We start from the raw sequence: 16,815 nt of genomic DNA on the forward strand, positions 1-16,815 counted from the left end.
CAATTCTAAAAACAATATTCCACTTTGACATTATGGGTTATTGTATGTAGTGACAGAAAATTTAAATGTAATCCATTTTAAATTCAGGCTTTAAGACAACAAAATGTTGAAAAAGTCAAGGGGTGTGAATACTTCCTGTGTGTAACCTTAATTTATACTTTTTGAAGGCACTGTAAAAAATTCATACTAAGAGGATATAGCGCTGTAAAACAGTAATGTATAACAGTAATTTACGATCTATCAGGGAGTAATGAATATTGTAATCAGATTACAGATACTTTTCAAACACTGATTACTTCTAGGATTACTTTTCAATTCAGAAAGGATGTTTGCGGGAAAAAACGGTCACCTTTCTGTCCTCTCAATGACATTCAAAGCAGCATTGGGAAAAAAAGCATAAGTGTTAAGTTTGTGCCGCCTGAGCGAGTCTGACCGCAAGTCAGAGACCACTATGATGACACACCAAATGCATTTGACGGATCACAGGGAAAAGAGCAGGAATAGGCTTTTGTAGGCTACAGTTGTCTACCAATGTTGCGACTGCTGTTGACATCCAAAGATTATCCAACTTGTATAAACGCTTTGAGAGAAGGACGAGAGCAGTGGTGTAGCCTACAGGCGATACGGATATCACATTGATATCTACAGTTGAAGTCGGAAGTTTACATACACTTAGGTTGGAGTCATAAAAACTTGTTTTTCAACCACTCCACAAATTTCTTGTTAACAAAATATATTTTTGGAAAGTCGGTTAGGACATCTACTTTGTGCATGACACAAGTAATTTGTTTACAGACAGATTATTTCACTTATAATTCACTGTATCACAATTCCAGTGGGTCAGAAGTTTACATACACTAAGTTGACTGTGCCTTTAAACAGCTTGGAAAATTCCAGAAAATGATATCATGGCTTTAGAAGCTTCTGATAGGCTAATTGATACCATTTGAGTCAATTGGAGGTGTACCTGTGGATGTATTTCAAGGCCCACCTTCAAACTCAGTGCCTCTTTGCTTGACACCATAGGAAAATCAAAGAAATCAGCCAAGACCTCAGAAACAAATTGTGGACCTCCACAAGTCTGGTTCATCCTTGGGAGCAATTTCCAAACGCCTGAAGGTACCACGTTCATCTGTACAAACAATAGTACGCAAGTATAAACACCATGGACCCACACAGCCGTCATACCGCTCAGGAAGGAGGCTCGTTCTGGCTCCTAGAGATGAACGCACTTTGGTGCTAAAAGTGCAAATCAATCCCAGAACAACAGCAAAGGACCCTGTGAAGATGCTGGAGGAAGAAACAGGTACAAAAGTATCTATATCCACAGTAAAGCGAGTCCTATATCGACATAACCTTAATAAAGGCCGCTCAGTAAGGAAGAAACCACTGCTCCAAAACCACCATAAAAAAGCCTGACTACAGTTTGCAACTGCACATACAGAACAAGTATTTGATACACTGCAGATTTTGCAGGTTTTCCTACTTACAAAGCATGTAGAGGTCTTTTATCATAGGTACACTTCAACTGTGAGAGACGGAATCTAAAACAAAAATCCAGAAAATCACATTGTATGATTTTTAAGTAATTAATTTGCATTTTATTGCATGACATAAGTATTTGATCACCTACCAACCAGTAAGAATTCCGGCTCTCACAGACCTGTTAGTTTTTCTTTAAGAAGCCCTCCTGTTCTCCACTCATTACCTGTATTAACTGCACATGTTTGAACTCGTTACCTGTATAAAAGACAACTGTCCACACACTCAATCAAACAGACTCCAACCTCTCCACAATGGCCAAGACCAGAGAGCTGTGTAAGGTCATCAGGGATAAAATTGTAGACCTGCACAAGGCTGGGATGGGCTACAGGACAATAGGCAAGCAGCTTGGTGAGAAGGCAACAACTGTTGGCGCAATTATTAGAAAATGGAAGAAGTTCAAGATGACGGTCAATCACCCTCGGTCTGGGGCTCCATGCAAGAACTCACCCCGTGGGGCATCAATGATCATGAGGAAGGTGAGGGATCAGCCCAGAACTAGACGGCAGGACCTGGTCAATGACCTGAAGAGAGCTGGGACCACAGTCTCAAAGAAAACCATTAGTAACACACTACGCCGTCATGGATTAAAATCCTGCAGCGCACGCAAGGTCCCCCTGCTCAAGCCAGCGCTTGTCCAGGCCCGTCTGAAGTTTGCCAATGACCATCTGGATGATCCAGAGGAGGAATGGGAGAAGGTCATGTGGTCTGATGAGACAAAAATAGAGCTTTTTGGTTTAAACTCCACTCGCCGTGTTTGGAGGAAGAAGAAGCATGAGTACAACCCCAAAAACACCACCCCAACCGTGAAGCATTGAGGTGGAAACATCATTCTTTGGGGATGCTTTTCTGCAAAGGGGACAGGATGACTGCACCGTATTGAGTGGAGGATGGATGGGGCCATGTATCGCGAGATCTTGGCCAACAACCTCCTTCCCTCAGTAAGAGCATTGAAGATGGGTCGTGGCTGGGTCTTCCAGCATGACAACGACCCGAAACACACAGCCAGGGCAACTAAGGAGTGGCTCCGTAAGAAGCATCTCAAGGTCCTGGAGTGGCCTAGCCAGTCTCCAGACCTGAACCCAATAGAAAATCTTTGGAGGGAGCTGAAAGTCCGTATTGCCCAGCGACAGCCCCGAAACCTGAAGGATCTGGAGAAGGTCTGTATGGAGGAGTGGGCCAAAATCCCTGCTGCAGTGTGTGCAAACCTGGTCAAGAACTACAGGAAACATATGATCTCTGTAATTGCAAACAAAGGTTTCTGTACCAAATATTAAGTTCTGCTTCTCTGATGTATCAAATACTTATGTCATGCAATAAAATGCAAATTAATTACTTAAAAATCATAATGTGATTTTCTGGATTTTTGTTTTAGATTCCGTCTCTCACAGTTGAAGTGTACCTATGATAAAAAATACAGACCTCTACATGCTTTGTAAGTAGGAAAACCTGCAAAATCGGCAGTGTATCAAATACTTGTTCTCCCCACTGTATATCGTACTTTTTGGAGAAATGTCATCTGGTCTAATGAAACAAAAATAGAACTGTTTGACCATAATGACCATCGTTATGTTTGGAAGAAAAAGTGGGATGCTTGCAAGCTGAAGAACAACATCCCAACCGTGAAGCACAGGGGTGGCAGCATCATGTTGTGGGGGTGCTTTGCTGCAGGAAAAGCATGTGCGAGCAAGGAGGCCTACAAACCTGACTCAGTTACACCAGCTCTGTCAGGAGGAATGGGCCAAAATTCACCCAACTTATTGTGGGAAGCTTGTGGAAGGCTACCCAAAACGTTTGACCCAAGTTAAACAATTTAAAGGCAATGCTACCAAATACTAATTGAGTGTGTAAACTTCTGACCCACTGGGAATGTGATGAAATAAATAAAAGCTGAAATAAATCATTCTCTCTACTATTATTCTGACATTTCACATTCTTAAAATAAAGTGGTGATCCTAACTGACCTAAGACAGGGAATTTTTACTAGGATTAAATGTCAGGAATTGTGAAAAACTGAGTTTAAATGTATTTGGCCAAGGTGTATGTACATTTCCGACTTCCAACTGTACATAGCGCATTGATGTGAATCGTGGTTGTTGTGGATGGCTGTTCACAAATGCAGATGTGTATTTTAACCCAATAATGGTTGAATTGAAGAAGTTTAAGCTGCCTATAAATCATTGTTTTTGCGAACCAGTGGACAACCAGTGAAAAATTTTCTCTTGCAACAGCTGCATAGTGCGGATCCCAGCCTGTGGAATACAAGTTTGATGGAGTTTCTACCTTCTAATCTCCTCCATGGTATTGTGCTCCATACTCTCAAACTAGCCTAACAGACACAAGCTCAAGGAGAGCAGTTGTTCCTCGACCACGAGATCATTTGCCAACCATTCCATCATCAGTCTGCATAGTCAATGCAGCAGATGCAACAATATGTTGATGACAACGATTGTGCTTTCCACTTTGCTTCTTATTATAAAGAACACAAGCGTTCTATAATTACACTTAGTTTGTGTATCTTACTATCTGCAAATAGCTAGTTTGTCTTAGCAAGTTGTGGCTAAAATAAATTGTGTAAGACACTAACGTAAATCGCTAGTTAGCTGGCTAGCTAGCTAATACATGTACCGAGTCAGAGCAAATGAAGCTAGCTAATACAGCCTGATACCAGTCCTGGTGTACGCCTAAATCAGCATGTTGTTTGTGCAACAGCATCTTCTAAATCAGGGAGGAATAGGCAAAGCGTGAATATTTTAGCTACATGATGTAAGAGAAGACATTTTAATGTATCCAAAGATTAAAATTATTTATTTTTTACAAATTATTATTATTATATATATTTTTTTTTACACCTTTATTTAATATTTTATTTAACTAGGCAAGTCAGTTAAGAACACATTCTTATTTTCAATGACGGCCTAGGAACGTTCTGCCTCGTTCAGGGGCAAAACGACAGATTTTTAACCTTGTCAGCTCGGGGGATCCAATCTTGCAACCTTACAGTTACCTATTCCAATGCTCTAACACCTGATTACATTGCACTCCATGAAGAGCCTGCCTATTACGCGAATGCAGTAAGCTAAGGTAAGTTGCTAGCCAGCATTAAACTTATAAAAAACAATCAATCAATGACTGTCATTGCTCCAATGTGTACTTAACCATAAACATAAATTCCTTTCTTAAAATCAATACACAAGTATATATTTTTAAATCTGCATATTTAGCTAAAAGAAATCCAGGTTAGCAGGCAATATTAACCAGTTGAAATTGTGTCATTTCTCTTGCGTTCATTGCACGCAGAGTCAGGGTATATGCAACAGTTTGGGCTGCCTGGCTCTTTGCGAACTAATTTGCCAGAATTTTACATAATTATGACATAACATTGAAGGTTGTGCAATGTAACAGGAATATTTAGACTCATGGATGCCACCCATTAGATAAAATACGGAACGGAATAAACGTTTTGTTTTCGAGGTGATAGTTTCCGGATTAGTCAAAGGTATATGGTTTAGAGAGAAATAGTCGACGCGTTATAATTCCTGTCATAACTTGCGGCTGAACTTGAAAGGGGTTCCTTCGTTATTTTACCGTTCATGTCTTCCATAGAGAATGTCTTGATCTACTTCAAATAAGGTCTGTGTTTCGCGGAGGAGCAGACTGACAGGGGACCATGCAGACAAGCTCTGCTTTCTGCACTACAACCTAAAACTTCTTAACTGGGAATATTGAAGACCCATGAAAGCTGGTGGTTCGTTTTAACATATGTTCTCATGTTATTTGAGACTAAATAGATTTTATTTATGTATTATATTAAGTTAAAATAGTGTTCATTGTTCATTCAGTATTGTTGCAATCGTCATTATTACAAAAATGTGTGTGTGTGTGTGTATGATATATATTTATATATATATATATTTTTTAAATCGGTATTGGCTTTTTTTGTCCTCCAATAATCGGTATCGGCGCTGAAAAATCATAATCGGTCGACCTCTACTCTGTAGTGCCTTGCGGTCGGAGGCCGAGCAAAATGATTTGGCATTTATGTGTTGCCAGCCTAGGGTCATGCACAACTCATAAAGCAAATTTAAAACTTTTATTCAAAAACACAAAATACTGTCAAAAAATGAACAATATTGTCTCATAATATTTTGGCCAAATCAAACTTTATTTGTCACATGCGCGGAACACAAGTGTAGACCTTACCGTGAAATGCTTACTTACAAGCCCTTAACTCTTCTTGAACTGCACTGTTGGTGAAGAAAATATTTACCAAATAAACTAAAGTAACATAACAATAACGAGGCTATATGCAAGGGGTACCGAGTCAGTGTGCAGGGGTACAGGTTAGAGGTTAGAGGTAATTTGTACATGTAGGTAGGGGTGTAGTGACTATGCATAAGATAATAAACAACGAGTAGCAACAGAGTACAAAACAAATGGGTCAATGTAATAGTCTGGTGGCCATTTGTTCAGCAGTCTCATGGCTTAGGGGTAGAAGCTTTTAATGAGCCTTTTGGTCCTACACTTGGCGCTCCGGTACCGCTTGCCGTGCGGTAGCAGAGAAAACAGTTCATGACTTGGGTGACTGGAGTCTCTGACAATTTTATGCTTTCCTCTGACACCGCCTATTATATAGGTCCTGGATTGCAGGAAGCTTGGCCCCAGTGATGTACTGGGCCGTACGCACTACCGTCTGTATTGCCTTACGGTCAGATGCTGAGCAGTTGCCCTACCAGGCGGTGATGCAACCGGTCAGGATGTTCTCGATGGTGCAGCTGAATAACTTTTTGAGGATCTGGGGACCCCATGCCAAATCTTTTCAGTCTCCTGAGGGGGGAAAGGTGTTGTCGTGCCCTCTTCACTGTCTTGGTGTGTTTGGACCATGATAGATCGTTGGTGATGTGGACACCATGGAACTTGAAACTCTTGACCCACTCCACTATAGCCCCGTTGATAATGGGGGCCTGTTCGGCCCGCCTTTTCCTGTAGTCCACGATCAGCTCCTTTGTCTTGCTCACATTGAGGGACATGTTGTCCTAGCACCACACTGCCAGTTCTCTGACCTCCCTATAGGCTGTCTCATCGTTGTCGGTGATCAGGCCTACCACTGTTGTGTCATCAGCAAACTTAATGATGGTGTTGAAGTCGTGTTTGGTCATGCAGTCATGGGTGAACAGGGAGTACAAGAGTGAACAAAGTACACACCCCTGAGGGGCCCCAGGTGGTAGGGGTTGTTGCCTACCCTTACCACCTGGGGGTGGCCTGTCAGGAAGTCCAGGATCCAGTTGAAGAGAGAGGTGTTTAGTCCCAGGGTCCTTAGCTTAGTGATAAGCTTCGTGGGCACTATGGTGTTGAACGCTGAGCTGTGCTGTAATCAATTAACCTCCCTGGGATCGTTCGGGACGCTAGCGTCCCATCTCGCCAACAGCCAGTGAAATTGCAGGGTGCCAAATTCAAAACAGAAATCTCATAATTAAAATTCCTCAAACATACAAGTATCTTTTACCATTTTAAAGGTAATCTTGTTGTTAATCCCACCGCAGTGTCCGATTTTCAAAAAGGCTTTACAGCGAAAGCACCACAAACAATTATGTTAGGTCACCGCCAAATCACAGAAAAATAACACAGCCATTTTTCCAGCCAAAGAGTGGAGTCACAAAAAGCAGAAATATAGATAAAAGGAATCACTAACCTTTGATGATCTTCATCAGATGACACTCATAGGACTTCATGTTACACAATATATATGTCTTGTTCGATAAAGTTCATATTTATATCCAAAAACCTCAGTTTACATTGGCGCCATGTTCAGAAATGCCTCCAAAACATCTGGAGAAGTTGCAGAGAGCCACATCAAATAACAGAAATACTCATCATAAACTTTGATGAAAGATACATGTTTTACATAGAATTAAAGATAAACCTGTTCTTAATGCAACCGCTGTGTCAGATTTCAAAAAAGCTTTACGGCAAAGCACAATATTCAATAATCTGAGTACAGCGTTCAGTCACCAAAGCAAGCCATACAGTTACCCGCCAAATTGTGGAGTCAACAAAAGTCAGAAATAGCATTATAAATCTTCACTTACCTTTGCTGATCTTCATCGGAATGCACTCCCAGGACTCCCACTTCCACAAGACATGTTCGTTTTGTTCGATTACGTCCATATTTATGTCCAAATACCTCCGCTTTGTTCGCGCGTTTAGTTCACTATTCCAAAGGCACAATGCGCGAGCGCAAAATCCAGACAAAGTCAAGAGTTCCATTACAGTTTGTAGAAACATGTCAAACGATGTTTACAATCAATCCTTAGGGTCTTTTTATAATTAATCTTCAATAATATTCCAACCGGACATTAGCGTATTCATTACAGAGGAAAAAGAAGGAACGGCGGGAAACAACGCATTGGCCTCAGCCTAGTCCACTTGTTGAAACAGCTCTTATTCGACCCCCTTCCACAATAGAAGCCTCAAACAACTTTCTAAAGACTGTTGCCATCTGCTGGAAGCCCTGGGAAGTGCAATCTGGCCCCATAGACACAGCATATTGGATAGGCAATCACTTAAATGAAACTACAAACCTCAGATTTCCCACTTCCTGGTTTGATTTGTCTCAGGTCTTTGCCTGCCATATGAGTTCTGTTATCCTCACAGACATTATTTTAACAGATTTGGAAACTTTAGAGTTTTCTATCCAAATCTACTACTTATATGCATATCATAGCTTCTAGGTCTGGGTAACAAGCAGTTTACTCTGGGCACCTTATTCATCCAAGCTACTCAATACTGCCCCCCTTTCCCAAAGAAGTTAACAGCATTCTCACATAGGTGTTCCTTTTGTCCAGGTGGGAAAGGGCAATGTGGAGTGCGATTGAGATTGTGTCATCTGTGGATCTGTTGGGGCGGTATGCGATTTTGGAGTGGGTCTAGGGTATCCGGGAGGATGCTGTTGATGTGAGCCATGACCAGCCTTTCAAAGCACTTCATGGCTACTGACGTGAGTGCTACGGGGTGGTAATCATTTAGGCAGGTTACCTTCGCTTCCTTGGCCGCAGGGACGATGGTGGTCTGTTTGAAACATGTAGGTAATACAGACTCAGTCAGGGAGAGGTTGAAAATGTCAGTGAAGACACTTGCCAGTTGGTCCGCCCATGCTTTGAGAACATGCCCTGGTAATCCATCTGGCTTTGTGAATGTTTACCTGTTTAAAGGTCTTGCTCACATCGGCTACCTAGAGCGATATCACACAGTCATCCAGAACAGCTGGTGCTCTCGTGCATGCTTCAGTGTTGCTTGCCTCGAAGCGAGCATAAAAGGCATTTTGCTCGTCTGATAGGCTTGCGTCACTGGGAAGCTCGGGTCTGGCTTTCCCTTTGTAGTCCGTAATAGTTTTCCAGCCCTGCCATATCCGACGAGCGTCAGAGCTGGTGTAGTATGATTCAATCTTAATCCTGTATTGACACTTTGCTCATTTGATGGTTTGTCTGAGGGCAACGTTGGATTTCTTATAGGCGTCCGGATTAGTGTCCCACTCCTTGAAAGCTACAGCTCTAGCCTTGAGCTCTAATCACATCAAATGATATTGGTCACGTACACATGGTTAGCAGATGTTAACTTCTCTAGGGTAGGGGGCAGCATTTGGAATTTTGGTTGAAAAGTATGCCCAAATTAAACTGCTTGCTACTCGGGCCCAGAAGATATGATATGCATAGAACTGGTAGATTTGGATAGCAAACACTCTAAAGTTTCCAAAACTGTTAAAATAGTGTCTGCGAGTATAACAGAACTGATTTGGCAGGCGAAAACCTGAGAAAAATCCATTCAGGAAGTAGGTTTTTTGTTTGTTTGTAGTTTTCTATTCAATGCCATTACAGTATCCATTGACTTAGGACTCAAATTGCAGTTCCTATGCCTTCCACTAGATGTCAACAGTCTTTAGAAATTGTTTCAGGCTTGTATTCTGAAAAATTAGGAAGTAAGAGCAGTCTGAAATGAGTGGACCCTAAAGTGTTACAAAGCTTTTTCATGCGCACGACCGAGAGAGTGCCTTTCTTGTTTACATTTTATATTGACGACGTTATTGTCCGGTTGAAATATTATTGACTATTTAGGCTAAAAACAACCTGAGGATTGAATATAAACATCGTTTGACATGTTTCTATGAACTTTACGGATACAATTTGGATTTTTTGTCTGCCTGTTGTGACTGCGTTTGAGCCTGTGGATTACTGAAGAAAACGCGCAAACAAAACGGAGGTTTTTGGATATAAAGAGACTTTATCGAACAAAAGGAACATTTGAGTAAATGAATGTCTGCTGAGTGCAACCATATGAAGATCATCAAAGGTAAGTGATTCATTTTATCTCTATTTCTGACTTGTGTATCTCTTCTACTTGGCTGGTTACTGTTTGTAATGATTTGTCTGCTGGGCTATGTTCTCAAATAATCGTAAGGTATGCTTTCGCCGTAAAGCATTTTTTAAATCTGACACAGTGGTTGGATTCACTAGAAGTTAATCTTTAAACCTATGTAAAATATGTTTTGTTTTCTGAATTTTTATAATGAGTATTTCTGTATATGAATTTGGCGCCCAGCAGTTTCACTGGCTGTTGAAGAGGTGGGACGCTACCGTCTCACGTACCCTAGAGAAGTTAATGTGAGTGTAGCGAAATTCTTGTGCTATGATAGATGCGGATGTTGCCTGTCATCCATGGCTTCTGGTTGGGATATGTACGTACGGTCAGTATGGGGATGACGTCGTCGATGTACCTATTGATGAAACCGGTGACTGAGGTGGTATACTCCTCAATGCCATTGGATGAATCCCGGAACGTATTCCATTATGTGCACGCAAAACTGTCCTGTAGCTTGTAAGCAGGAATCAGGAGGATAGAATTATGGTCAGATTTGCCAAATGGAGGGTGGGGGAGAGCTTTGTATGCATCTCTGTGTGTGGAGTAAAGGTGGTGTAGAGATTCATTTTTTTTCTCTGGTTGCACATGTGACATGCTGGTAAAAATGTGGGAAAACTAATTTAAGTTTGTCTGCATTAAAGTCCTCGGCCACTAGGCGCGCCGCTTCTAGGTGAGCATTTTCTTGTTTGCTTATGGGCTTATAGAGTTGTTTGAGTGTGGCCTTAGTGCCAGCATCGATCTGTGGTGGTAAATAGACAGCTACGAATAATATAGATGAGAACTCTCTTGGTAGATAGTGTGGTCTTCAGTTTATCATAAGGTACTCTACCTCAGGCAAGCAATACCGCGAGACTTCTTTAATATTAGACATCGCTCACCAGCCCAGCCCTAGTGTGTGTGTTGTCCTAGGAACCTCTTCTGTCGTTGCCGCAGGTCTGTGTTCTGTTCATGCAGACTTTGTTTAATTGTGAAACGAATCTGAAGTGAACACATCTAAAGCTGCTCCTTCCCTCCCTCCATCATGACACTGTGCTCTCACCCTCCTCTCCTCCTCCTTCCCAGAGTCTGCCTGCCTGTGAGGGTGTCCCCGGGTCGTGGTCGGGGCCAGGCACCGGTGACATGTGGCATTGTGATATCTGTCGCCTCCTCTCTCCCTCCACCACACCAACAGACACGTTTACAAAATGGCTGCAAAGGTCACATTCTGCTCTGTGTGTTTTCACACATCACAACCCCAAGGCTCATTCCAGCCTGTTTTCTTAGCTTTTTAATTTTAGACATTCACTGGCGAGCCGAGTTTCAGGGCGCCACATGCATCCCTTGGAAGAGGAGGGCACTGTGGGGGGGGGGGGTTTGTCGCTAGCTGACTGGTCCAACATAAGTCACCTCAAGTGCAGCAGCGTCATGTTAACTGTGATGTGCCATGGCAGACTACAGCACAGACACACACTCAAATTATTGTCCTCGTTGGACATAATAATGACCTAATAAGATTTAGTGGTTCAGGAAGAGTCAAATTTTTTCTCTGTTAAAGGGATACTTTGGGATTTTGAGTCAGATGAACTCGTTTATACCATTTTGATGTCTCTGTGTCCAGTATGAAGGAAGTTAGAGGCATTTTCCTGAGCCAATGCTAACTAGTGTTACCCACAGACTTCCAGTCAATGCGCTATCTGCTAGCATGCTAAAATCAAATCAAATTGAATTTGTCACATGCGCCGAATACAACTGGTGTAGACTTACCGGGAAATGCTTGCTTTACAAGCCCTGCCCAACGATGAAGAGTAAAATGTATGTATATATATATACATATGAGGAATTACGTTTTATTTATATATCTATATTATATATTAGATACTGTATGTACATGAAGGCAGGATAAATTGACTAGGCATCAGGATAGATGATAATACGAGCAAAATAAAGTACAGAGTAGCAGCAGCAAATGATGAGTGTACAAATGTGTATTAAAGTGTGTTTGTGTTGTGTCAGGGTGTGTGTTGTGTGCATCTGTGTGGGAGTGTTAATGTAGAGTGTATCTATATAGTCTAGTGAGTGTGCGTAGGGTCAGTGCAAGAATATAGTCAGTGCAGATAGATTGGGTACCATTAATTGACTATTTAGCAGTCTTATGGCTTGGGGGTAGAAACTATGGCTTGGAGCGGTCCGAGAGCTGATGCTCCTGTACTGTTTGCTGGACGGTAGCAGAGTGAAGCGTCTATGGCTTGGGTGGCTGGAGTTTTTGGCAATTTTTCGGGCCTTTCTCTGACACCGCCTGATATAGACGTCCTGGATGGCAGGGAGCTTGGACCAAGTGATGTACTGGGCTGTACGCACCAAGCTCTGTAGCGCTTTGTGGTCAAGGGCGGTGCATTTTCCAGACCAAACAGTGATGCAGCCAGTCAAGATGCTCTCGAAGGTGCAGTTGTATGAATTTTTGAGGATCCAAGGGCCCAGGCTAAATCTTTTCAGCCTCCTGTTTTGGACCATATTAGTTTGTTGGTGATGTGGACGCCAAGGAACTTGAAGCTCTCGACCCGCGCAACAACAGCCCTGTTGATGTGGATGGGGGTGTGCTCTCCCCTCTTTCTCCTATAGTCCACAATCAGCTCCTTGGTCTTACTGATGTTGAGGGAGAGGTTGTTGTCCTGGCAACACACTGCTAAGTATCTGACCTCCTTTCTGAAGGCTGACTCATCACCGTCGGTGATCATATATACCACCATTGTGTCGTCAACAAACTTGACAATGGTGTTGGAGTCGTGTGGGGCCACGCAGAAGTGGGTGAACAGAGAGTACAGGAGGGGACTAAGCACACACCCCTGAGGGGCCCCCTTGTTGAGGGTCAGCATGGCAGAGGTGTTGTTGCCTACCCTCACCACCTGGGGCCGGCCCGTCAGGAAGTCCTGAATCCAGTTGCAGAGGGAGGGGTTAATCCTGAATGAATTGTGAATAATGATGAGTGAGAAAGTTAGAGGTGTACTGTAAATATCATACCCCTCAAAAAATGATAACTTCCCCTGTTATTGTAATGGTGAGGGGTATGATATTTGTGCGTCTAACTTTCTCACTCATCATTATTCCCAATTCATTCAGGACTATCCGTAATCATGGTTGCATCCACATTAATGTAGAAGTGTTTAGATTCATATTATAGTCTTATTTTCAATAAAAGTGACTCCAAAATGGCAGAATAAATGTACCAATCATTTCAATTGGGCACAAAATCATCTGAAACACAACCAAAACAAACAGCCAATGCATTCAACATGTTTCCAGAGTCACAAGCTTGATGTAATCATTGTGTTCTAGGAATATGGGACCAAATACTAAACTTTTCACTATATCAATACACATATACAGTGGGGAGAACAAGTATTTGAAACACTGCCGATTTTGCAGGTTTTCCTACTTACAAAGCATGTAGAGGTCTGTATTTTTTATCATAGGTACATTTCAACTGTGAGAGACGGAATCTAAAACAAAAATCCAGAAAATCACATTGTATGATTTTTAAGTAATTCATTTGCATTTTATTTAATGACATAAGTATTTGATACATCAGAAAAGCAGAACTTAATATTTGGTACAGAAACCTTGTGAGGCCAGTTGGACGTACTGCCAAATTCTCTCAAACAACGTTGAAAACGGCACATTTTCGAGTGGCCTTGTATTGTCCCCATCAAAAGATGCACCTGTGTAATGATCATGCTGTTTAATCGGCTTCTTGATATGCCACACCTGTCAGGTGGATAGATTATCTTGGAAAATGAGAAATGCTCATTAATAGGGATGCAAACAAATTTGTGCACAAAATTTGAGATACATTTCAGGTAACTTTTATTTCAGCTCATGATACATGGGATCAGCACTTTACATGCTGCGTTTATATTTTTGTTCAGTATATATCAGGTGGGCAAAAGCTGCTGGCAGATACCCATAGACTTCCAGTCATTGTGCTAACGCTAGTTAGCAATTCACTAGCGCTAGTTAGCAACTTCCATCTCTGCACGCAGAGACATAGAAATGGTATCCACATCTAATGCTGGGGGAAGTAGATAAAAGGCCTCATTGCCAAATCCTGAATTATCCCTTTAACTGTAAATATGCATAAATAATCACTAAGTTCAATGTTGTTTTTCTGGACAGGAAATGCAATGTTCAGTAGAAAAACTAGGAGATGAGATGGATTCTGCTTTATCACACAATCTATTGTAAACGATTCCATGTTCAACATGCTGTAAAACTCAAATCATAACTGCAAGGGAAAGCATCAGGGGTGTAGGCCTACGTGTGTGTGTGTGACTGTGTGTTGTCTGTGTCGGCCTTGCAGAAGCCGCTTCAGCCGGACATGGGCCACAACTCTCTGGCTAACTTCCAGATTGAGAAGAAGATTGGGCGGGGCCAGTTCAGTGAGGTGTACCGGGCCAGGTACCTGATGGACAACACCTCCATGGCCCTCAAGAAGGTTCAGGTGAGAGAGGCGCACACACACAGCACACATCATCATTTTCCCCCCACCTTTCAAGATACCCAAGGACACATTTCAGGGGTATGATGTCACCAATTTTCCTACATATATTCTCAAACTACTTCATATTTTCTAGGTCATAGAGAAAGAATGATTTTAAATTGTATAACCGACTTAAGTCAATATCTATATCTGAATGTTTATCAAAGTTAGCTGACTAACTTCAAATTTATTAGTGTACTTGCTGAAAGCAAGACCACTCTAGAAATGTCACATACTTGTATTATTATAATTTGCCTTCTTCCACTCGCCCTAGTGCTTTAACCGTTTAAAACATTTTGGGGGCATAAAATAATTAGCACAAAATAATCCACCAACAGTAATGGTAACTCTTGAACTAGAGACACCAAACTAACTTTCACATGTTCAGGCTATCTGATCAATCAATCACTCAATCGATCAATATTTCCATCTACCTACTTTTTCAACTATAACCAGTCACTACCGTTACTACTGCAGTCATTAACACTGCTGCAACTTATTTTACAACCTTAAATACTTTAAGACAAGCTAACAAGTACACACATTTTCTTTAGGAAATATACTTTTGTCCTGCTTTGTGATTATTACTCTCTACTAGTGTATACACGATATACCGGTCCAATAATGTCCACTTCACTTTCATGCGTATCTCATGTAGAGCATCTGTGATCAGCCAGCCGATATCTCTTTCCAGCCATCACTCACCTGCATGTCTCTCCATCTGCTCTTCCTTTGCATCTATTCCTCCATCAGTTTTTAAAATATAATTTAGCCATGATGGCGAGCGGGGTTGCAGACCCTGATGTCTTCTGTTGTTACATTTGTAAATGTTTTACATTAGAGCAGTGTGCAGAGCGAGCAAAGTTGATACATTGTATAATTTCATCGCCTGGTATAACCAAGAGCACAGGCCAGTCTGAGTAGGCTTTGCAATTGCAAGTTCGCTAGTCACAGAGGAAAATGGAATGACAACTTCGCGACAGGCATGTTTGCAGCTTTACAGCAAAGAAAACGGCGTGTCTAGCCCAAAAGGTTAGAACAATGACCCATATTACCAGAGTTACCTTTTTAAAATTTCACAAACCATGTCGCAGGCCTTTTTTTTTTTTTGACCCCCTTTTTGACCCCAATTTTGTGGTATCCAATTGTTAGTAGTTACTGTCTTGTCTCATCGCTACAACTCCCATATGGGCTCGGGAGAGACGAAGGTCGAGAGCCATGCGTCCTCCGAAACACAACCCAACCAAGCCGCACTGCTTGCATCCAACCCGGAAGCCAGCCGCTCCAATGTGTCGGAGGAAACACCGTACACCTAGCGACCTGGTCAGCGTGCACTGCCCTCGGCCCGCAACAGGAGTCGCTAGTGCGCGATGAGACAAGGATATACCTACCGGCCAAACCCTCCCTAACTCGGATGACGCTAGGCCAATTGTGCGTCGCCCCATGGACCTCCCCGGTCGCGGCCGGCTGCGACAGAGCCTGGGCTCGAACCCAGAGTCTCTGGTGGCACAGCTAGCATTGCGAAGCAGTGCCTTAGACCACTGCGCCACCCGGGAGGCCTGTCGCATGCCATTATAAACTAATCCTGTTGTTCATTCATGTTACCGAGCTAGCTAACAACCTATTAGCTCTAGGCAAATTAGATTGACACGAGTAAAGTAAAATGGTCTGCTACTCATGAGATGTGCTTCAAAGGTAGGATTTATATAAGCCTAATGTAAGCCTAAACTATATGAAAAACATCTACCGCTTTCTGGTGTTCCTTAAATTCTGTTTGGTGCCTAATCCTTTTAAAGTTGGGAGAAGTTTTTGAGGGAGGGAGATTCTTCTCTATGTTAACTGAAGAGTAAAGAGGGTTTCATGCAGTGTTTTCCCCTTACTGCCACAATGACATGCAGATCATAATGCATGTATATTCCTCCAGACAAATCACGGGTAGGCCTCTGCAAATTTGAGCAAATCAGCATTTCTATGCATTATTCTATTTTACAGTGAACAGTGTGAAGTTAATTCAATATGTGTTGAATTGTGAATATCAGTTACAGGTTTTTTGCATAGCACATGCGCATTACATTTATAAAACGGGAACAAGTGTTCGGGGTATAGGGCGAAGAGGACAAGGACACTTGGCCGCTCTGAAATGTATCACAATATTTTGTGATTTTGATGGATATGATTTATTTAAGTGTCGTACACGTACCAGTGCCCAGTCCACATGGGCTTACAAGATACATAACATTTTCCTTGTACTCAAAACAAAATAACATTTGACAAATTATAGGCATACAATAATCATTGAAAGTACAGATACCATCTAGCCACACTACACAAACAGTACATTTCTC

At 42.0% G+C, this 16,815-nt stretch overlaps 1 protein-coding gene across 4 annotated transcripts in view; it reads left to right on the top strand.

Moving 5' to 3' along the window:
- Positions 1-16,815, top strand: part of nek7 (NIMA-related kinase 7) — a 166,608-nt gene that overhangs the window by 77,095 nt on the left and 72,698 nt on the right. For all 4 annotated transcript variants that reach the window (XM_038999736.1, XM_038999734.1, XM_038999737.1 and 1 more), the window contains exon 3: positions 14,291-14,431. In XM_038999736.1, the coding sequence (XP_038855664.1) occupies positions 14,291-14,431 (141 nt within the window). The remainder of the gene's footprint in view (positions 1-14,290; positions 14,432-16,815) is intronic.

Source organism: Salvelinus namaycush, chromosome 8 (genome assembly GCF_016432855.1).
Source record: "Salvelinus namaycush isolate Seneca chromosome 8, SaNama_1.0, whole genome shotgun sequence".
Classification (NCBI taxonomy): Eukaryota; Metazoa; Chordata; class Actinopteri; order Salmoniformes; family Salmonidae; genus Salvelinus; species Salvelinus namaycush.